At 41.1% G+C, this 21,879-nt stretch overlaps 1 protein-coding gene across 1 annotated transcript in view; it reads left to right on the top strand.

Moving 5' to 3' along the window:
• Nucleotides 1–19,699, top strand: part of LAMA1 (laminin subunit alpha 1) — a gene marked incomplete at its 5' end in the record, with an annotated part of 107,561 nt that extends 87,862 nt beyond the window's left edge. Inside the window, 9 exons of the mRNA XM_015413935.1 lie at nt 416–601; nt 3,381–3,543; nt 5,332–5,444; nt 7,976–8,165; nt 9,628–9,786; nt 10,512–10,665; nt 11,172–11,305; nt 18,621–18,843; nt 19,376–19,699. Of these exons, the coding sequence (XP_015269421.1) occupies nt 416–601; nt 3,381–3,543; nt 5,332–5,444; nt 7,976–8,165; nt 9,628–9,786; nt 10,512–10,665; nt 11,172–11,305; nt 18,621–18,843; nt 19,376–19,536 (1,483 nt within the window). The remainder of the gene's footprint in view (nt 1–415; nt 602–3,380; nt 3,544–5,331; nt 5,445–7,975; nt 8,166–9,627; nt 9,787–10,511; nt 10,666–11,171; nt 11,306–18,620; nt 18,844–19,375) is intronic.
• Between the last annotated feature and the right edge of the window lie 2,180 nt (nt 19,700–21,879).

The raw sequence follows: 21,879 nt of genomic DNA on the forward strand, positions 1-21,879 counted from the left end.
GTTTAGCATATTCCCTGCAGAACCAACTTTGCTTAGCTCATTTCAGTGCAATAATCACAGTTGTGTTTTCCTGTTGTTCGTGTAGGAGTTCTGATTTATATGGTAATTGCGTACAGCACATCAGCTACTGATTAAGTTGCGCATGAAAGCCCTCTTGAAATCTCTCGACGCTTTGGGCCACCAGAGGGAATCACACCAACACAATTAGCTGTTTTTAATATTTATTAGGATGAGAAAGTTATGTCATATGTATGTTATCTGACCATAAGATTAGGACAAGAAATTAATTATAAAGATATTCCAGAAAACCTGTTATTTTTCACCAAGTCTTTGAAGTTTCTAGCAGTTAATGTGCTTACAGCTGGAATAGTTTCTTCTTGAATAACTTTGCATTTCTCTCCCCCCCTCCCCCAAGAATGATAGCAGTTCAAGTGGATGAAAATAGCCCTGCAGAAATCAGGCTTGGACCACTGGCAGAGAGTAGTCCAATGAATATATCTAACTTCTACATCGGTGGGATTCCTGCAGGAGAAAACATTCTAGGGGTCAAGATGACTAGCTCTTTCCATGGTTGTATAACCAACCTGATATTTAATATGGTGTAAGTTAAATGCGTGCTTATGTTTTAAATGTTGTAGTTTATAGAAAGTTGGAATACAGTTTTGGAGATCCAGGTTGCAAATCCCTGCTTTCCTATGAACCTCACTGTGCGGACCAGTCACTGTCTCTTAGCCTAACTTACAGGATATTTGAGAGGCTAAAATGGACATTGGTGACCATGTATACTGCCCTGAGAGCCTTGGAGAATGAGGGATGTTATAAAATCAATCCATCTATACAAATTGTCCTACAAGAACATATTAAAGTACATCCCCTTATTTAACCATATACACTAGTTATTAAGGAGCAGTTTATTTACTTATTTACATACATACTTACTTCATTTATAATCTGCCCTTTCCCCCCAGTAGGGATCCAATGTGGCTTGCACTGTTTTCCTCTCTTCCCTTTTATCCTCACAACAATCCAAGAGGCACATGAGACGGAGTTTCTGTGACTGGCCCACCCTCACCCAGCAACCTTCCTTGGCGGAGAAAAGGTTCTGAATCCTAGTCCAGCACTTTAAGCCACAACACCGCATTGGCTCAGTTTTATTCATTGATGGAAAAATTAACTTTATTTATTTACTGTACGTATAGTCTGCCTCAAAGCAGATTATACAGGACAAATTAATAACAGTCTATACAAAAGAGACTTCTAACAAGCGCAATGAAGGTCAATACAATCAATATGAGGGTTAGCAAAGTCTGAATGAGACTGGCATATTAGGCATGATGCAGAGTGTGGATACAGTGAAGAAATACGGTATGATATCAGCAGAGAATGATGAAGTGACAACAGGGTAATATGTGCAGCCAATTTATAAAATGTCCTAATCCACAGCTCCTTTTCCTTTACAAAGTGCCTTCCTGAACTATTCTGTTACAATATAGCCCTATTACCTATTATAGAAAAGCTCTCCTGAACAACTCCATTTTACATAGTTTGCAAAAGGACATTAGCGAGGGAGCCTTCCTGACCTCCTCAGTCAGGCCATTCCACAAGGCGAGGGCCACAGGTCCAGGTGATTGCTGATCTTGCCCATTTGAAGGCCCTGAACAAACAAGCAGTGCTGTTGTGTGGCAGAAGATATGAGGAGAGGGAGTTTTGACAGTATGAGGGTCCAAGGCCATGCAGGGCTTAGGATGTAATAGCCATTACCTTGAAGTGAACCTGGTAGCTGATGGGCAGTAGGTGGAGTGACCACAGAATTGGTCTGTCCAGCTCCTGATAATAACTGAGATGTGGCATTCTGCACCAACTGGACTTCAAGGCACATGTAGAGTGCATTGTGTGGGTTAAGTGCTGTCAAGTCACTTCCAGTTTGTGGTGATCCTATAAATTAATGACCTCTAAAACATCTTATTGTTAACAGCCTTGCTCAGGTCTTGCAAACTGAGCTCTGTGGCTTCTTTCATTGAGTGAATCCATCTCATGTTGGTTCTTCCTGTTTTCCTGCTGCCTTCAGTTTTTCCCAGCATTATTGACTTTTCCAGTTATTCTAGTATTCGTATAATGTGACCAAAGTATAATGGTCTGGTCATTTTAGCTTCTAGGTAGAGTTCAGGCTTGATTTGATCTAGGACCCACTTATTTGTCTTTTTGGTGGTCCATGGTATCCATAAGAGTACATTACAATAGTCTAATCCCGGTATTACAGTTGCATGGATCCAGGTGGCTAGACTGGCTGAATCAAGGTGGGGGAATCATCTTCCAGGCTTGACAAAGTTGGAGGAAAGCATTTCTTTTTTTGCAGCTGCATTAACCTGTTTCATCTGAACTCCATCAGAGGTGGGAAGTACAATGTCCTTCTCAACTAGCCATGCTCTTCTTTTAGGAGATACAGTTCTGCTTCAGTCATTATTGGCACTGCAACAGGTTGGCACACTAACTTCCGGTGCGAGATATATAGAGCAAGTGATGGAATAATGTATAAATAAATAATGTACTCTGTGTCCGTGTAGAATAATGGCTAGCACCAGCTTTAATTTTAAAACTTTATGTTCAAACAGTGTGTGGTTCTACTCTTTCTGTATCTTTTTGTGTAACCTAACCCTTTGATACTCATAGAATTTAAAAAAAAATGAAAACCAGTTGGTGACCAAACATTCTCTTTAAACTAGCCCCTCTCCCTTATCCAGTGCTGTGTATACAGTTCAGACAATCTGCCCATACAAACTTTTCTTGTTCGTAATCCTCAGTTTCTCTTAAGCCTTTTCCTTACCAGGTAATCTTGCATGAAAGGGTGGCTGCCTACAGGACCTCACTTGATGTAACAGTTGCTTCTTGGTGGAGACACATGTGCCAGTAGGTGCTAGGTCACAAAGTGTGTAAGTGCTGAGTTACGCACTCCTCTGCTAGATGCTTCGTGAGCATCCACAGACGGCTGACAGCTGTGGACAGATTTATTTAATTAAAACATTTATTAGCTGCCTTTCTACTAAATAGGAACTCAAGGCAGCTTACAATGTATATAATAAGAGAAAACATAAAATCCATTAAAACCACTAGTCAAAATCAATAATTTCAAACTGCTGGTAGGCAGAAGAACTAATCAAATGCCATCATGAATAAAGTCTCCCACTGTTTTGTGCTTTACATCATGTGCACTGCTGTCCAGCGTGGTAGAAACCAGTGTGAGGGTTGTTCAAATCTTGGTGCATAAGATTTGGGTGGGTACACAGTTGTTCTTGAAAAATTTCCTCAGACTTTATAGTATGCAAAAAGGCACCTGTCCACAGTATTTCTTTTCACTAAGTTCTTCTCTCTTTAAATCCCAGACTTCTGGATTTCACTACTGCAGTAAGGTATGAAGGTGTTGATATGGACAACTGCTTCCTTTTGGAGAAACCAAAACCCACCATACAGCCAGAAGACACTGAGATTCTGTCTGAAATGCAGATGCAATCAATTTCTTTAAATCCTCCTAACAACATCAAGGAAGTATGTTGTACAACTCTAGCCCAATCCCCATCCCACATTGGCAGAATGAGTCCTGTTAATAACATGTAGGGGAGGGTGTGAAAGACTAACTTCAGATTTAGGTGACTAGTCAGGGCAATATATTTCCTTTCTGTTCTTTGGCAGAAATAGATCTAGAGGAACCTGGGGAGTAGTTATAAAATGTTTCTGAATGAAGCCTTGTAACATTAATCGTATGTTGTTTTGCTTTATGCTGTGGATGGCACATAATAAAAGCTAACTTCATAGGAAACTACACTGAAGAGGCCTTGCAATGTATTCCAGTGCTCAGGCCTCTTTTGGTTTGCATTGTAGTGGACCCTAAGCTATGACATAAGATAGGAGTGGAAGTGTGCGAAGCTCTCTCCCATTTGTCATTTCCACCACACCGGTGTTTGTGTCCTCTACCTCTGTTCACCTGTAGCTGTGTCTACCTGAAGTCCTTCTTGTCACATTTGATTTCACTTTTCCTCAGTGGTCTTGACATAAATGTCATTTATTTCTTACTCACTTATTCCTCTCTCTCCTGGAACGGTGCAGTCTGCTATTCTTATGTTTCTGTCACTACAAGCTGAATCTGTGCAAATTTATTCCTGGACCTTGCAGTTCTTTTTAATGCAGCATGCTGGAAAAACGAATAGTGGGTTCTTCATCCAATATGTAATAGGTACCAGTTGGTGGGGGAGAAGAGAACATTTGCTTAGGATAAGGTGCATTTTCCTTACATCTTCACTTGCAGGAGTAGGGGTGGTGGTGTCCAGGTTGGTGTTTGTGTCCTGGTGTTTGTGCTCCCTTCTTGTTGCAGTTCCCTTCCTCTAGTGTTCCCATCACCAGAGTTTCCCTCCAGTTGTATCTGTGTGTTTAGTATGTCTAACATGATACCTGAGAGATTTTAGCCCCATGCAATGTACCCTGTCATCACAGCTGGTGGTTTCCTTGCTGTGGTTTATGTAATGGGTGTCCTAAGCTGCACAGTGGCTGTGAGACATGGTAGAAGGCAGTGGAGAGTCCAGTTATTTTTTCACATGCATTGAGTTATGTGGGGATTTTATGGGTATTCCATTGTTTTCTACAGAGGTATATTGTGGGCTGAAGGATGTGGTTTTAGGATATTGACTGATCCCCCACCCCCGACTCAGCCCTAGTACCACCCATTTCTGGCCCACTTTGCTAGCATCCTTAACTGGCATAAGCTTACACTGGTGTGGAACTGGTGCACCACTATATCACCATAGCTTCAGGCAATCTGGCATATGTCCAAGTTATACCAGTATAGGACTTGGTGTACTAAGCAATTTACCGCCTGGATTTAGGACTATATGGTTAATGTTTATTGTTCGGATACATAGTTTGAAGGGAGCATATGGGATTTGTATTCAGCCCACTGTGGGCATACATTCAAGAAGGGGTAATAGTTGCTACATTTGTGCACTTTTTCTGGCAAAAAAGTATGATTATTGTATAACAGAAGTGTCTCTTCATTTGGATGCATAAGTAAACATAACTTGTTTGTGTTACTGGTGCTGTAATAGTAGCCAGAAATTAAATGCATCTACATCTTGATGATGAATATCAAGAGTATTTGGAAGAGAAGCATGCAGTAGTTGATAATAAATTACTTTACATCATGTCTGTCTGAATTATGATGATAGAGCTTGTTTTTGATATGCTCGTGATTTGTATAGTGAGTCATCAGTAAGTGGTCAAAACTCCACTGCAAAATATTGTTGTATACCTGGTGGATTATTATGTCATTTCTTTCATTTACAGAGACAGTGTGCAGAAGATGATTTACTGAAACAAATACCTGGGGCTCATCAATTTGGCCTTGCCAGAAGAAGTCACTTAGTACTTCTTTTCAATCAGACTACAGTAAGAAAGAAGTAGGTATTTCAACATCACTAATTTATTTATTTACATGTGATTTCTATACCGCTCATGACCCCTAATGGGTCTCAGAGCGGTTTACATTAGACTACATCTGTAGTCGAACCTAACTAGGGCCACAATTTGTGCGGGTGTGTGTGTTACCTAACGGCACCCAGACAGCGGGTTTTTCTCTCCTTCCTCACTCTTGGCGGCTCCAGGCGTAGTCTCGGCGCTCCGGGCAGTCGGCAACCATTGGCGGGCTTCTTTGATGGATCCTCCGTCGGCGCACACTGCTTTTGGACTGCGGCTACGGCTACTTCAAATTTGCAAAAATACTGTACAGTGGTTGTTTGCCTTCAAGATGGCAGATGTTGTTATTGCATTTTTATATTTGAGGTGGACATGCAACCTAGGGCACTATCGTATGCAACCTCAGCATTTTCAAATGCAATTATTTGTGAGAGAGGTCAGCACACACTTTTGTCTCTCTCGGGCTAAGCTTAAAGCATTCAGCTAGGTGCGTGTGGGGTTGTTTTGGTAGGGGGGAAAGCCCTTCAGTTTTTCATCAATTTGGCCAATGTTCCTGAACCCTTTGGTTGATCAGTCATCCATGCTGGGGTAGATGTTACCGGAAAAGTTTTCTCTGGTTTAAATGAATGCCAAAGGAATGTTCATGTTTTGTGTGACCATTCTACAGTCTATGAACGTAACCTGCAAGGTCATGGCAAGGGAGCCCTAAGCATGTCTTTGTTTCATACATGGTTATTTAGGTGGGGAAAAGCTCATTCCAAGGCTGAAAATCAAAACAGTCATGGAAACAGATCCATTCTACCCACCCTCGGGCTGCTTGCTTTAAGGAAAATTCTGTCTTGCCCTCAAGCTAGAAAATGTCTGTGTGTAAATTCAAATATATAAATATTCCATGACTGCTGCATCTCTTCCCCTCAGCCTTCTTTCCTTAGATTTTTCTTCTGCTATTTTGCCCTACAGTTACTGTACCTGCTTGTTCATCCCTGTCCTCATATGGCTGCTCTGTCCCTCTAGCCTCTGCTTGTCTCTGTCTAGTCTCCACAGACCTTTATAGATAGTAGTTCTCTCTCTTTCAGGACATAAGATGGCAGATGTTATAGTGGCAACCCTAGATGTGAAAATAATTGCCCACTCCTTCAGTGTCATTGAGGGGCCACTTACAGCACAGAGGAGGAGGAGGAGGGCAGAGAGGCCAAACCCTCTCTCTGCCTGCGCTTGTCCTCTAAGCTGTTTTTGACCCTGCTGTTTTGGTGCTGTTGGGGTTGCAGGACCAGTTTTAAACACCCGTTAGGAGAAAAGTGTTTGAGGATAAGCGGAAGCAGTGGGTGCAAGAAGACGGTTTTACATCTGCCTCCTGCCCCACTATGATGCTCTTTAAATATCCCCCCACCTCTTGTTTTATATTAATTTAGTACATCCTGAATTAGGTTGTATCTCTGCATTGTTTAATTTGTTCTTAAAGTTTGCCTGTGATTTCTCCCTTCCATATGTGACTAACAGTTGCTTTCAGTAATTGCAATGTTCGTAATGTTCTCTGACATTATAAGAAGTGCAGCTAATAAGACCTGCTCTCCTCTTAGCCCACTGTAGGACTTCTCCCTAGTTATTTTTACCAGTTACAAACCCCAAAAATCCGCAGAATTTTTTCTCTTGCCAGGCTTAATGTTTTACCATCAGCGATTTTAACCGGAAGATTTCAGGGTATACCCCTTATTAACAGACATTGCCCCTGTTTAAATGGGGCATGTTGAATGTTAAACAGTGTCCCATGTTTAAATGTTGAAACAGTGTCCCATGTGTTGTTAGAATGTCCTTATTATAACAATATCAGACAAAGTATTTTATCTTCGATCTTATCTAGCATTACAGATCTTCCTGATGCATATAAACTGTTGTTTCTACTTAACAACACTGGTGACAATATAACTGATTCAGTAGCAAAAATGTTATATGCCGCGGTTTTTATACAAAGCAATATATTGTAATCTTGGGATATTTTAATTTGTAATTTTGTATGTATTTGCTCAATGTACAAAAAATTTTTTTACAATGCCAATAAAGGTATGATGATGATGGTTTTAAAAAAAAAAGTGCAACCGATAGCTGGTGGCTAGGGGACTGGAAGATAAATGACTGCCAGTTTTCAGCCTGTGTTAGTGCTTTCCAAACCTGCTTTTTGGTTTCTAAAACTGAGGTGCAACTACTTAGCTTCTCTTGTTCAAACCTTACGCGGAATGTTTTAACACAGTAAGTACTTTTAGATTTCATTATTTTAATGTTGTTATTTATGGTTTATGTTTTGTCTTCTTTGAGATTGATTGTAATGGCCTTTGCCTGTGTGCAACAAATGTCATCATACCATATTATACTACAAGCAGTATGTGAAATGATGTTTCTTTTTTATTTGTTGCTGTATGTTCTAATGAACTTTCCTTTTGGAAATGTACAGCAGCTTAGATGGGGCTCTGAGGGGCTTCCTTCCCAAGCTCTGATTAGACCTGTATTTTATTTCTAGGTTTTCTGTGCAGATGAACCTTAGGACCTTTGCTTCTAGTGGCCTAATATACTACATGACGCACCCCAAACAGGTTGATTTTGCAGCTCTTCAGTTACATGGAGGGAAGCTTTATTTCTCATTTGATCTTGGGAAAGGAAGGGCGGTAGCCTTTCACGGTGCAATCATCAGCGATGGAAAGTGGCATACAGTAAGTGCACCAAGTACTCTTGCACCAGCCTAATTTAGTGTGTATTAACAATGCAATCCAGCAGAGTTGCACCCATCTAAGCATATTAACTTCAGCCGACTTTGAAGGATGTGACTGCTTAGGATGGCACCTGCAAACACTGTTAGCCAAATTGCTATATTTCTTTAATAAAAGGTTGGGGAATTATGATATTAATATGCAATTGGCATAACTATAGGATCAGACCTGTGTATACCAGAGTTAGAATTCCCAAGAACCCAAGAATAGACACAGAGACTGGGTGGCTAAAATAATGATTTCTTTACTAAATATTCTCAAGCACACAAACAATAATTAAACATTCATGCACACAATACAGACTTAAGGGAACAGAGGTGATTGATAGCTAATGTAGGGGTTATTGGGTGATACTACCTGTCCAGATGTGTAGAGGTCCATGAAGAAAGGATTATGGCTCAAAACCCAAAGGGTTTTAGGGGTGGGCTGCCAGTTGGCATCAGGGCAGAAGCACATGGTCTAAGGCCATGTGTTTGCTGGGATATAGTCATTGGCAAACAATGCAGACCAATGGGCGGCCCTGGGGGCTGGTCTCAGGTGAGAACAATAGATGACCTGGACCAATGATGAGTCCCAGGGGTGTGTGGCATCAGGATGGGCAAGGCCTGGATGTAACCAATGAAGTTCCAGAGAGGCAGGGTCAGGCTATGCTGATTTTTGACAGTATCTTGATTGGATTAGCTAGGTGCTGAGTGGCTAGTTGAATGGATTATCTGACCACTAATGATCCTGGCCAAGGCAGTTGAATAGGTTTCCAAATATAGACAAAAGGTGGGTGATGAGTCTCTGATTAGCGTCAGGAAGGATTGCTAAACATTTGAATGATTGATTGGTTTATTCCGGTATCCTGAGGGACGGAGCAGGAAAGACAAAGAATTTACACATAGACACAGGACGACACAAAAGGGTTGAGTGAGGTACTGGAGAGAAGAGGACTATTTGCCAGGTGGCCTCTGAATAGACTTTAGAAATGTAGATACTTCACCTGGGGGAACCCATTGTCTTTCCATAAGCATCTCTTTGCTGGGTGGAGGGGAAGGCTGGAGGCTTGCTTTGAGGTTGCCTGTCACCTGAAAATGGAGACCCCTTTTTCAGAGCTGTGGCTAGCTCTGTCTTTCAGAACCAGGAGTGCCTTCCTTGGCTTGAGTTTTGTGGGTCTCTGGGTCAGGTTAGAAAGTGGGGTGCCCCCGCTTTGGGGCTATCCAAGAGTAAAAGGCAGTGCCTCTGGCAACAGCACATCCAAGGCAAAATTTGCAACAACAAAAATGTGCTTATTCATGGAAGCATGAAGAAATTACCCAGGGGTCATGCAAATCTAAGACAATATAAAGATTCTATCTTTAATGTGATGCTTTTCAGTCTTTCTGTCAATGGTGACTTACAAATACTGTATCTTATCTTTCAGGTGAAGACAGAGTATGCTAAGAGGAGAGGTGTAATCATAGTGGATGGACAGGAATCTGCAGGTGTAAATGTTCCAGGAGATGGAATCACACTGGATGTGGATGGGAAGCTGTATCTAGGGGGTCTGCCCTTAGATTACAGAGCCAAAAATACTGGAAATGTAAAAAATCTTTTCAACTTGAGGGTCCTTATGTGCTGTATTTGCATGTAGATCAGACTGAACTTTTAACACCCTGTGAGAGAAGAAGGATTTACAGTGATGTGCTGAAATGCACGATCCATGTGAAGAATTGTGGGACACAAATATTTTACCTTGTGATAATAGCCAACACAAAGAGAGATTTAAAATGCCCTCTGTGTTTTAGCTTGCTTTTTTGGGGGGGGGCATGAAAAGTTGGTGCCTCTGTAGTTTTGCTTATCCCTTTTGCTTCATTGGGTTGAAATGTATGTCAGTCCTCTGTGTCTATAATTTAGGTCCCTTTCACACCAAGACTTCTATCCCTTTAAAAAAATATATCTGTTGATGCCTCATATTTGTCTGATCTGATGTGTGAAATAATAGTTGAAAAAGATGATGGTATGATCAGGGATTTCTGTCTAAACTTAGACACTGCAATGTCTGAAAAAATCAAGGATGGCATCCCCAGACTCCATAATTATCAGGCTCCTGTTTGCAGTCAAAACAGCATTACGTTGAATGGTGCCAGGAGTGTCTCTTTTTACCGTTTGTGCACATCTTGAATGCATGCACCAATTCGTTACTTTCTCTGCACTAATAACTGTGTAGATTGACCTTGTCTACAGAGAATTATTGCTTGGAAGCAGTGTGGCTGTGTGTGTGTATGTCTGTAACGTGGTAACCATGGCACTGAATTGTTTTTGCAGATTACTCACAGTATCCCTGCATGTATTGGTGAAGTAACCATTAACAGTAAGCAGCTGGACAGAGAGAGTCTGGTCTCCAGCTTTGCTGTGAATAAATGCTATGCAACAGCTCAGGAAGGAACTTTTTTTGATGGAAATGGTTTTGCTGCTCTAGGTAAGGAAAGGGTTGTCTTTAGGAAATAGTGTGAGGTAGAATAACTTTAGGGGGTGTTGGCAAGTAGGCCTGCTCTGTATTTTCTGGTGTTTTATAGGTTTTTAAATGGATGTGAAGTTGTATTGTTTTTAGCTATTATTCCTTCATGGGAATAAGGTAGTTTAAACATTTTCAAAGTCATAATGTGGAATAAACATAACAAACCAACATTTCATTATTTCATATTGCATTGATTATCTGCCTCCCTTATTTCCAGTTCTGTCCTTTAGCTAATTATTTGCTGGCGGGATGGATGGGAAACTTTTTGTCACCCAACTGTTGTCTAGGTGAGAAATACAACTGCTGCATTAGTTGCATGTATGCATATGGATCAGAAAAGGAGAAAGTAGTTTTATTTTAATAGAGGAACAATGGAAAGTCACAGAAATGTCATGTAAAGCAAATTGGAAGTTACTTCAGTTTATTCTTCCTTTTGCAAAACCAAACCATGTTTTGTTTTGTTTTAGTTAAAGAGGGCTATAAAGTTCGTTCTGATGTTAATATCACATTTGAATTCCGCACCACTTCTGCAAATGGAGTTCTCCTTGGAATTAGTAGTGCGAAAGTAGATGCCATTGGGCTAGAGATTGTAAATGGCAAGGTAAGTCTGAGCTTATAAAACATTAAAAAATGAGCATATGCTTATAGATAAAACTTGAAAAATCTGGCAGATATACGCATATGTAGTATGCAATGTTTGAAGGAAACTATGGCAATTATTAATGTTTTATAACATAACCAGAAGATTGTGATTGTGTAAAATTTAACCTACTACACTATGTAATGTTCAGTATTCCTGTCCATGTTTTTAATATTTATGTAATGCACTAAAAGAAATTGTCTGAATTTTTGGAGTAGGGTGCCGTCAATATGTTGATGACACCCAGTTCTTCATATCTTTAACTAAACCACCAGAATTAATGATCTCTTGCTAGAGCCAGTTTGGTATAGTGGTTAAGTTCGCGGACTCTAATCTGGGAGAACCGAGTTTGATTCCCCACTCCTCTACTAGCACCTGCTGGATGACCTTGAACAAGCCATAGTTCTCTCCTCAAAGCTGTTCTTGAAAGGGCAGTTCTGGAAAGCGCTCTCTTAGCCCCGCCTACCTCACAGGGTGTCTGTTGTGGGGAGGGGAAGGTTAAGGAGTTTGTAAGCCGCTCTGAGACTCCCAAGTGAAGGGCAGGGTATAAATCCAATCTCTTCTTCTCTTCTTCTTCTTGTGGCTGTGGTTAGGGGGCTAAGGGAGAACACACTGAAATTGAAGCCAGATGAGATGGAGGTGATGGTGCTGACAAGGAATTGACTTGGATGGTGCCAGTTTCGTGTAGTGGTTAAGTGTGCGGACTCTAATCTGGGAGAACTGGGTTTGATTTCCCACTCCTCCACTTGCACCTGCTGGATGACCTTGGGCAAGCCATAGTTCTGTCAGAGCTGTTCTTTCAAGGACAGTTCTGGAAAGAGCTCTCTCAGCCCCACCTACCTCACAGGGTGTCTGTTATGGGGAGGGGAAAGGAAAGGAGTTTATTGCAATATGCTCTGCATTGGTCTACCTCAATTATTATCTAGAGCAATTTGCAATGTTACTTATTTAAAGAACATTGCATTTGTTACCAATTTTTCTCCTTAGTCTGAAGATGCTGATTCATAGCTGTGAAGCTCTTCCTTACCATATTTACATGTTCCAGTCTTCTGACTGGGGTCTCCTTTCTAAACCTTCTCTCAGTTTTGTTAAAACTGCTGCTTTTTAGTACTGAGTATTCTGACCAGGGGCTGCCCACTTAATTATTTTTAGGAAGCAGTCTAAGTTGGAAGTGTTTAACAGATTAATGGAGAACAGAGCTGTTCTGTATTTTCTGGTAGCAACGAGTGTTTTAATTGTTTTTAACTGGTATTAATTTGTATTGTTTTGTTAATTAGCCACTTTGAATCCTTCACAGGAAAAAGGCAGAATGAAAATGGCTTAAATAAATAAATAAGCTGCTGTGTGCATACTATTATGAGTGAGGGGTTTTCCTGTTAATGAATCTGATTTAATGCTTGTGATACATCAGCTGACTCTGCAGCTTTCTCTTCAATTGTACAAGAAACCAACCATAATGCAAGGAACAATTCCTTGTGGGCTTTAAGAGGAACTGTGGGTACTAAAATGATAAAAAGAAGAAGAAAGGGTTAAAAATATGAGAAATCTAAAAATTAATTACCTTATTTAGACCCTTTCAGCTGGCTTGCCTAATAATACATTGCTGATGAAGGAAAACATAAACGATTTAAAAAATAATCTAAACATCTCTAAATATTATTTCAACCAAAGCATCTTCTAAGTGCTATTTTTGGTTACTTGGAATATTTTCCACTGATTGGAGTTTTCTCTACCTCTCTTGCCTCTTTTGTTATCTCTGGGGGGAGAGAATAGGCTTTTTAAACATATTTTAAGGAGGAAAGCTTTGAGTCTGTCAGGCTCATTCATAGAATTGACCAGAAAAGAATAGTTTCATGATTTCCCCCCTTCAGACTTCATGGATATCGTTTGGAAACATTTCACTCTGTAATCTGCCTTCAGTGTCAGTGAGAAAGGCAGACTATAAGTAATGTAAATAAATAATTATAACAATAAAATAAACTCCATTTCCCATCCTGGTAAGTCAGGGGACTGGGTAGGGACTTTGGAGACTCCCCAGCTGTGTGATACCTCCCACTAACTAGACTAGTTAGTGAACAGTTATGTAGTCATGCTATCGAGCCCACACTAGCCAGTGCTAGATCCTTTCATGTACAAAAATACTCAGTAAACCTGTCTGATTGGTGAGTCTGTTTCCCAGATTTTTAGATGGAACAGGCATACATTGTCACTACTAGGAAATCACAATTTCTTGGATGGCAGGAGACAGGATTAAGATGTTTCTGTTTTGGCTTGAAAAAATAGCTAAAAAGGGGGACTGTCCTGTGAAAGGAGCCCTTCCCTCAACAAACAAACAAAAGATAGACAATACAAGACAATTACTATTAGGAATGAGCACGAACCAGAAAAATGTGGTTTGTGGCCCAACCACAATCCAAATTGAACCAGAAGGTTCATTTGTGAATCAAACTGCTTTGTGGTTCATGGCCCTGCAAGCCCCATTGAAAGGGACCACACAGTTCATTTAAACGGGGTTTGCATTATGATTGGTTTCCTCTACCTGGGCTAACCAAATGTTAAGCCAGATACCAGAGGTAACATTAGTCTTGCTGTAGAATCCAGTTTTATGGGGATTCTCTTTATTTGACTCCTCCATAATATGAAGGATTTGCCTGTATGAATATTCCATTTCCTCAGGTTTCCGTTTGAATCCAGTGTTTTCTCATGTGACTTCCACCATGGTTTCATGTTCCAATTCTCCTAAAGGCAAGGCATGCCTTTAGCCTGGATTAGAAATTAAGTGGCTGAGGAGGAGGCAAGAAAAGACAAAAGGGGTGGTGTACCTTAACTTTTGATCTTCTCAAAAGGGTGCAGAGTCACCCTGCCAAGTCAAAACAAAATCTAGCAAGTTGTTTGAATGATGTTATTGATTCACAGTGGGGACTTATTTTATATTCTGCCATGGTTATTATTAGGGGTGTGCATGGGGAAAAAATATCGGTATTTTTTGGTTCGGGTAAACCAAACCTGAAATATATCGGTAAATGCCAATACTCCCGAATCCCAGTATTGGTATTATACTGGGATTCAGGAAATACTCAGCATTGCTGAAAATATTCAGCTGTAACTTGAGCTGTGTCAGTTTCACTGCCCCTCTGCTTCCAAGCCAGGCAGTGAAACTGACCTGCTCTCCCACCCATTTGCTTCCCCAGCCGGCCTGCCAAGCCAGGCCAGTTGGAGAAATAAAAAGAGATTGGGGAGGAAACTTTAAACACCTCCCCTTTGCTCCCCCAGACAGCCTGCCAAGGTGCACTGGCTGGGGAAATAAAGAGAAGGCATTTAAAGATACCTCCCCAATCTTCCTTTGCTTCCCCAGCTGCCTCCCAAGGGGCACTGGCTGGGGAAGCAAAAAAGGAGGGAGGCATCTTTAAAAGCCTCCCCTCCGCTTCCCTAGCCAAGGCAGACTGGCAGTGAAAGCAAAGAGAGTCTCTCTGGAGTCACGCCACTGCAGCGACACAATCTCCCATTGTATTCTATGGCCCCAAAAGGTACAATGGAGTGATTGTGCCGCTGCTGCAGCGCAACTCCAGAGAGAAGTGGGTTAAACTTTAAACCCCTTTTCTCTGGAGTCGCACCACAGCAGTGTCATGATCTTTCCATTGTATTCTGTGAGGCCATGGGATACACTAAGAGATTGTGCTGCCGCTGTGGCGTGACTCCAGAAAGAAGGGGTTTAAAGTTGAAACTCCTTTTCTCTGGAATCGCAACACAGCGGTGGCACGATCACTCCATTGTACCTTATGGGACCATAGGATATGGGTTTAAACTTTAAACCCCTTCTCTTTTTGCTTCTCCCGCCTGCCCGCCTTGACAGGTCGGCTGGGGAAGGGGAGGGGAGGCTTTTAAAGATGCCTCCCACCCCGACCTTTCTTTGCTTCTCCAGCCAGCCTTCCAAGGCGTGCCTTTTTGCTTTCCCAGCTGGCCCAGCTGGCTCACCTTGGCAGGCTGGCTGGGGAAGCAAAGAAAGGTCAGGGAGTGCACTAAGCAAAGCACAAAGGGGCACTAAGCAAAATAAACAAAAGGAAAGTTATTAATGAAATATTTCCAATCCATGGTTTGTATCTCTGGTTTCTGTTACTTGTATATCTTTGGCTTCATTTCCCCTCTGTCGTCCTTCATGGCAAAATACACAGGAGAGACAGCTCCCCTATGCAACCCAAAATGAATGAACTGCAGACAAAGGACAGCTCCCCTTTTCGGATCCTGCCCCATGTGTACTCCAGGGCCCTTAGACAATCTGGATGCCAGTCCTGGCGCTCAAGCTTGCCAGAGCATGGACCTTCCAATCCAGAGGTATTAACACATCTCCCTGTCAGTTGGAAAGTATGCTTACTATCTGGAGAAGAGCACCTTTACCAGTCACAGAGACACCAGTATCCCCTTCCTTCACCATAAGTGTCACAGCATCTCTTGCCCTCTGGGTCTTATCCATCACAGTTCAGTTAAAGGGAAGGTTAGAACTGGTTGGGTAAGGAGCTGGAAGCTTAAGCCTTTGTGTGGCAGAACAGAAGTCTGCTGCTGGATAGGAGAAAGTCAACTTGTAACAAAGAATTCTGAATGAATGAATAGAAATATGGTTCAAAAGTTTTAAAGTGTGTGAAAACATTGTAATCATCTATCTGAATCACTCCTATGTTGTGTTAAAGCCATAAATAAAAATTAGCTTCTTATTTGTTTAACCCTGTGGGGTGGATACGTATGGCTTCAGGGAAAGAAACACACACACACACACACAAGATCTCAGCCTATATATATTGCAATATGAATCAGGGTGGGTTTGATTTAAATCAAATTGATTTAATCACTGGTCAGTAAGACTCGATTTAAATCATGGTTTTCTACATAAAGGCTCATTCTTGCTGTCCTTAATATTTACAACCCAGATGAAGGTTTCATTTTACTATAAAAACTTTTCTAGTTATATCAGAAAATTACAATTAATAATTGGTTATTTACCACTTGAAATAGATAATCGTGAAATCATTGCAAGATGAACTATCTCCAGTTTAATAGGTTAATAATTCATATTTGGATAACTGTTCTGCTGTACTTAAATAAAACAGTTTAAACTGTTATTGTTAATTATTATTTTTCTCCTTCCAATAATCATTAACAGTAACCACTTAATTTGTTTTATCTAACTAAAATAATAACATTATATAGGATATGTATTCTTGTCGTTGCTTAAAAATCTCTGAGGACACACTAATTATTATTTTTAGATTTCTGGAGTATTCTGCTCAGAACGTTTCACTTTTTTTTGGTACTGCTTGCCCCTCCCTCCTCACACTTAGCTCTTAACTTCTCTTCCTTATCCAGACCTAAAAGGTAAAGCCTTTGACAACATATTGGTAAAGGTAAAGGTTTCCCTTGCTTGAAAGCTAGTCGAATCTGACTCTAGGGGGCGGTGCTCATTTCCATTTTCAAGCCGGTGCTGTCCGAAGATGTTTCCGTGGTCATGTGGCCAGCATGACTAAATGCTGAGGCACACGGAACGCTTTACCTTCCCACCAAAGCAGTACCTGTTTATCTACTTGCAATTTCTTGCTTTCAAACTGCTAGGTTGACAGGAGCTGGGGGCAGAGACGGGAGCTCATTCTGTCATGCGGCACTAGGGACTCGAACTGCCAAACTACAGACTTTCCGGTCTGCAGCTCAGTGTCTTAACCTCTGAGCCACTGTGGCCAACTATCTAGACCTATTCCACCCCATACACTCTTATATTCATTGAACTTCTTGAGACTTAGCACTTAAGAAGTAAGAGGTTGATTCTATGTTCATAGATTTGCAGAGGACCAATAGGTCTCTTAACTCTATATGTTTATTTTATAACATTTTTGCTTTGAAAAAGAGGTATGTTATTGCTACAGACACAAATTCACAGTTTTGAGAACTGCCGAACCAAGCATGTGTGATAATATCTTCTAGATAGAAATATTGACCAAAATAATCGTACAGAAATGTCTGGGAGAGCATTACATTGTGAATGGATTAACGGAATTCATTTACCAAAAAAATTAAACATTGCATGAATATACAGCATCATGCTACATAATTAAAAACTAATCTGTATTTCATGATGAATAACCTTTGTACTATATCTTATATAGAAAACTATCTTAAGATAGACTTTTTCCTCAAAAAGCATTCTATTAAAACCGATTTAAATAAAAAATCTGATTTTTATTTTTTTTTAAATCACTGGTTTTTATCCGCTCTGATATGGATGAATGGTGGCTGTGTGGGACTGAAGCAGCATTTGAGTCCCAGCCCCAGTAGTTCTGTGAAGTGTCTGAGTGAGAGGTGATTAATAAAGGGAACTGAGCTACCCTGTCTGGTAATGTCTTTGTAGGAAAGAGGGGACCCGGTGTGAGAAAGGGTCAGGAATTTCTGTATATTTAAAAGGGACAAGACAGGTTGAGAATTATAACTGTCTGAACTACTGTTAAGTCCGCACTTAACAAAGTAGTCAGAGAGTGATTTCAGAAAACTCAGGTTTATTCAGCTCTTCAATCGACTTCTTCTGACACGGTACAACTCTTGATAGCCCGAACATTTGTCATCTGACAACTCACACTTCATTGCAGCTAGTTCGGTATTTAAACACTTCGGGCTAATGTAGCCACACCTACTGTACATTAAACCAACCTATCAGGTTGTGTGCATGGACGACCAATCATAAGCGGTCCCGCTTACAAACATTCAAATCTGATTGGCCACAATACTTTTCGGCGCGAATCCCTGCCGAAGCTTGAAGCTTTGCATGGCTTCTCTATGGGAGGATTTACATACCTCCTAATGCATTCAGGCAGCATCTGAATACATTACAACTACCTGTATCCCTAAACCTGTGTGACAAAGGCTATGGAGGGTGGTAGGGTCTGTAAGGGAGTCACAGATGTGAACCCTGGCTTTTCCTGAAGCCATCAGTCTGCCTTCTGTGTGTCTTGAGAAGTATTTGGGTAGTTCACCATTGAGCTACTTAAATTAGTGGAGCGACACCAAAAGAAACATTGTTCTGTAACAGATCTTTTAAAACTACGTGAACCAGGCAACATTTAATGAGTTTGGACAAGATAAAAGGGTACTTTAATGGGAAGCACCACTCATTTTAATTGCACTTTCATTGAATCACTGGTGACAGTTTTCTCGCAACATCCTTTAGCAGTTTGTTAGGTTAAAGCACCATTTGCTCTCCTTGCCTTTGTCTTTACTGGCATTTGGTTATTTCACCTAGGTTTTATTCTGTGTCAACAATGGAGCTGGAAGAATAACAGCCACTTATGAATCAAAAGGCGTGGCTAGTTTGTGTGATGGGCAATGGCATAAGCTGCAAGCAAACAAAAGCAAGCATCAGATTACTTTGATAGTTGATGGAAACTTGGCTCAGACGGATAATCCACATACGCAGTCAACTTCTGCAGATACAAACAATCCCATTTATGTTGGGGGCTATCCTGGTATGTCATTCAGAATGTAAAAAGGGAAACGTTCACACCCTCTCTTTCCCTCTCTTGCTCTTATTTATTTCACTGACTAAAGTGTCAAGACAGCATAAAGATGGTTCTCTGGAAAGGAGAGGATTGTGAAAACATCTGGCACTGGGAACATAGTGTGATCTGTTTTCCCTCTCCATGGAACCCAAGGCAATCTTTAAGCAAAGAATAACCTGAGCATTAAAATGGCCCCAGAGAGAGACCCAAAGCTTCATACTCATTGGAGCTGTGGCTTTATTTGCTGTCCCATTATGTCCTCTTGTGTTTTCAGTCTGATGGGGGTTTCCCTAATGGCATCTAGTTTCTTAACCTTTGCTGTGCAAAAACACCCCAAAGTTATTGACTCTGAAGAAACAAGTCTAGTTGCATCCTCTGTATTCGAAATTTATTTTTGAAGAATTATTTGTGTTGTTTGTAATCCAGATTTCATTTGTCTAGTTTTAAGCCTCTATAGATACTAAAACAAGCTCACCATGTCGTTTCAATTTTTCCCCAGCTGATATAAAACAAAATTGCTTGTCCAGCAAGAGTTCATTCCAGGGCTGTTTGAGAAACCTCCTGCTGATAAAGAGCCAACAGGTGGAATCCTTTGACTTCAGTGAAGCCTTTGACCTCCATGGAGTTTTTCCACATTCCTGTCCAGGGGCTGAACACTAAACAACAGGGCAAAGTGTCTCTCTTGAGAGATGTTTCATCTGTTTGTAATGAAAACAGAATTTTTTAAAAGCTTGGTCTCACTGATTGCTACGTATCTTCCAACTCAGGACTCATCATTTTAGCCAGAACTTCTATGATGGCATTTTTAATTAAAGCCTCTCTGTACAACACATACCTCTGCTAAAACATTAACAGCATTAACTTGGTACTGTCTTTTATTGTTGGTGAAAGTTTTCTTTTATTAGATCGGTGTTTACAGTATATCTTCTGTTGAATACTTGACAATATTTCATTTGGTGTATATGGTTTTTTATAATAAAGTTGTAAAACTGAGGCCCCACACAGTAAAGCATGGCTTCATGGTTTTGTGTATATATTGCAACTGTTAAAAAGTAAGTCAACAAATGTTCCATTCAGGATACAACACAGAGGAATTCAGTAGGGAGCTAATAATACAATTGTTATTATATTCAGCCTATACTATTGCAGTAAAATGTGCCTGATCAGGATGAACCATTAATAATGCTGCTGGTATTGTATTCAGCGCAGAAAAGCAGCACAGCTGAAAGCTGAGTCAAGTCAGGTTCCAGAGCCTGATCTAGACTTGAAGTCAGGATACATAAAGAGATGCTATATGGGCATGGGTGGTAGAAGAATTCTTAGTGTATCTACAGTTAATGGGAGCATAGCAGTCATAATGTTAGGGCTAGTAGTGGTGCTGTGGATGAATGATTTATTATGGTGAAAGACTAGATGCAGTTTCAGAAATGTTTATATTAAAAAGTTACATAGATGATATTAAAAATAGCAAATATAGTTCATTAAACTTGCATTAAACTAGCAGCTGCACAAAATTAGGCAACTCTATCCATAAGGCAAGGCTGATGATCTGATGGAACAAGGGAAATATGATTTCTCTGTCATGGCTTTTGGAGGATATGAGTAAGGGAATCATATCTAAGATTGCATTAAAAAGGGCAATGCGGTAAATATGGCCAGCAGTTTGAAATTACTCACTTACATAAGGGTATATATGTCCCTGGAACAGTACACCATGATATCTCCCTTCTAAAAGTGCACAGGGTAGAACATTAAATCAAGCCAAAGTAAAAGCTGTTCTGTGTTTGGAAATTAGTAAATTAGCCAGGTAGTTAACACAAACTTGTCCTTGAAAATTGTGGTGCTGTGCATTTCCATGTCCATTCTTACAGATTAGTGAAAAAAGGACTTTAGTTTACTTGATCAGTAAATTCAGGTGGGTATCTGTGTTGGTCTGAAGCATCAGAACAAATTTTGAGTCCACTGGCACCTTTTATTCAAGGTAAAGAGAAGTGTGCCAGAATAGTCCTTCACATGAAATTTCTGCAACTATGGGCATATTGGAAAGCTGGAGAGAAGGCCAGTGAAGAGCCCTTCTCCCTGTTTTTAATCAAGATTATTGATGGTGTTCTGTTACAAGTGCTTTGCGGGCAGATGTAAGGAAATACTTTATAGCAACTGAGGACATTGATAAATTCAGAAAGCATAAATCTGTGACACAGTATAAACCTCTGATCTCATGACCTGGTATTATTGTTATGTGACATGGACCAGAACTTACACAAGGTGAGCCACTTGAACACCTCAGAGCCAAGACACCATGAAAAAAAAGCTAAAAAAAAAAATGAAAAAAAAAGCTCAAGGAAAGAAATATTATGGCAGTACTAATTTGGCCTGCTGAGAATCTATATATCTAATAGCAAAGCCGCCCCCTGTGTGCAGATATCTAAATCCGCACATCAGGGGCACCTGGGGGGGGCAGGGAGAGTTTCCTGCGCACATGGGGCAATGCCCAGGTGTGCAGAAAAATATGAAAAGTTGAAAAAAATATTTACATTACCTAAAAAGTAAAAATTAAAAGAACGTTCCCTGCACATGCATAGAGAATGGTCTGGGAACTGGCAGGCCGGCGGCTGGAAGGCGCTCAGGCCTCGCTGCTGGGGTGGGGGAAGGAGATTGGCGGGGCCCAAGGGGGGGGAGGAGATTGGGAGGCCTGAGCAGCCAGAAACCACTCGGACCTTGCCGCCGGAGGGGGGGGGGGGAGGGGAGCGGGAGGATGTGGGGGGGGAAGGAGAGCGGTGGGGCCTGAGGCGGGCTAGGGCTCCTTCCACCCTTCGACACAGCCCGCCCGCAAGAATGGGCCTCCTGGGTCCAGGGCGCCAAGTCCGCGCTAGAATTCTTCGACATCACCGACGAAGGCAAGAAGCGGGGATTTCTCCTGGCCTCCTGCGGCACCGCTGTGGTGTCCCTGGCCAGAAGGCTACTCTCCCCCACCAACCTTGGCAATTGCACATTCGAACAGAT

This window comes from Gekko japonicus, unplaced genomic scaffold (genome assembly GCF_001447785.1).
Source record: "Gekko japonicus isolate JY-2015 unplaced genomic scaffold, Gekko_japonicus_V1.1 scaffold1817, whole genome shotgun sequence".
Lineage (NCBI taxonomy): Eukaryota > Metazoa > Chordata > Lepidosauria > Squamata > Gekkonidae > Gekko > Gekko japonicus.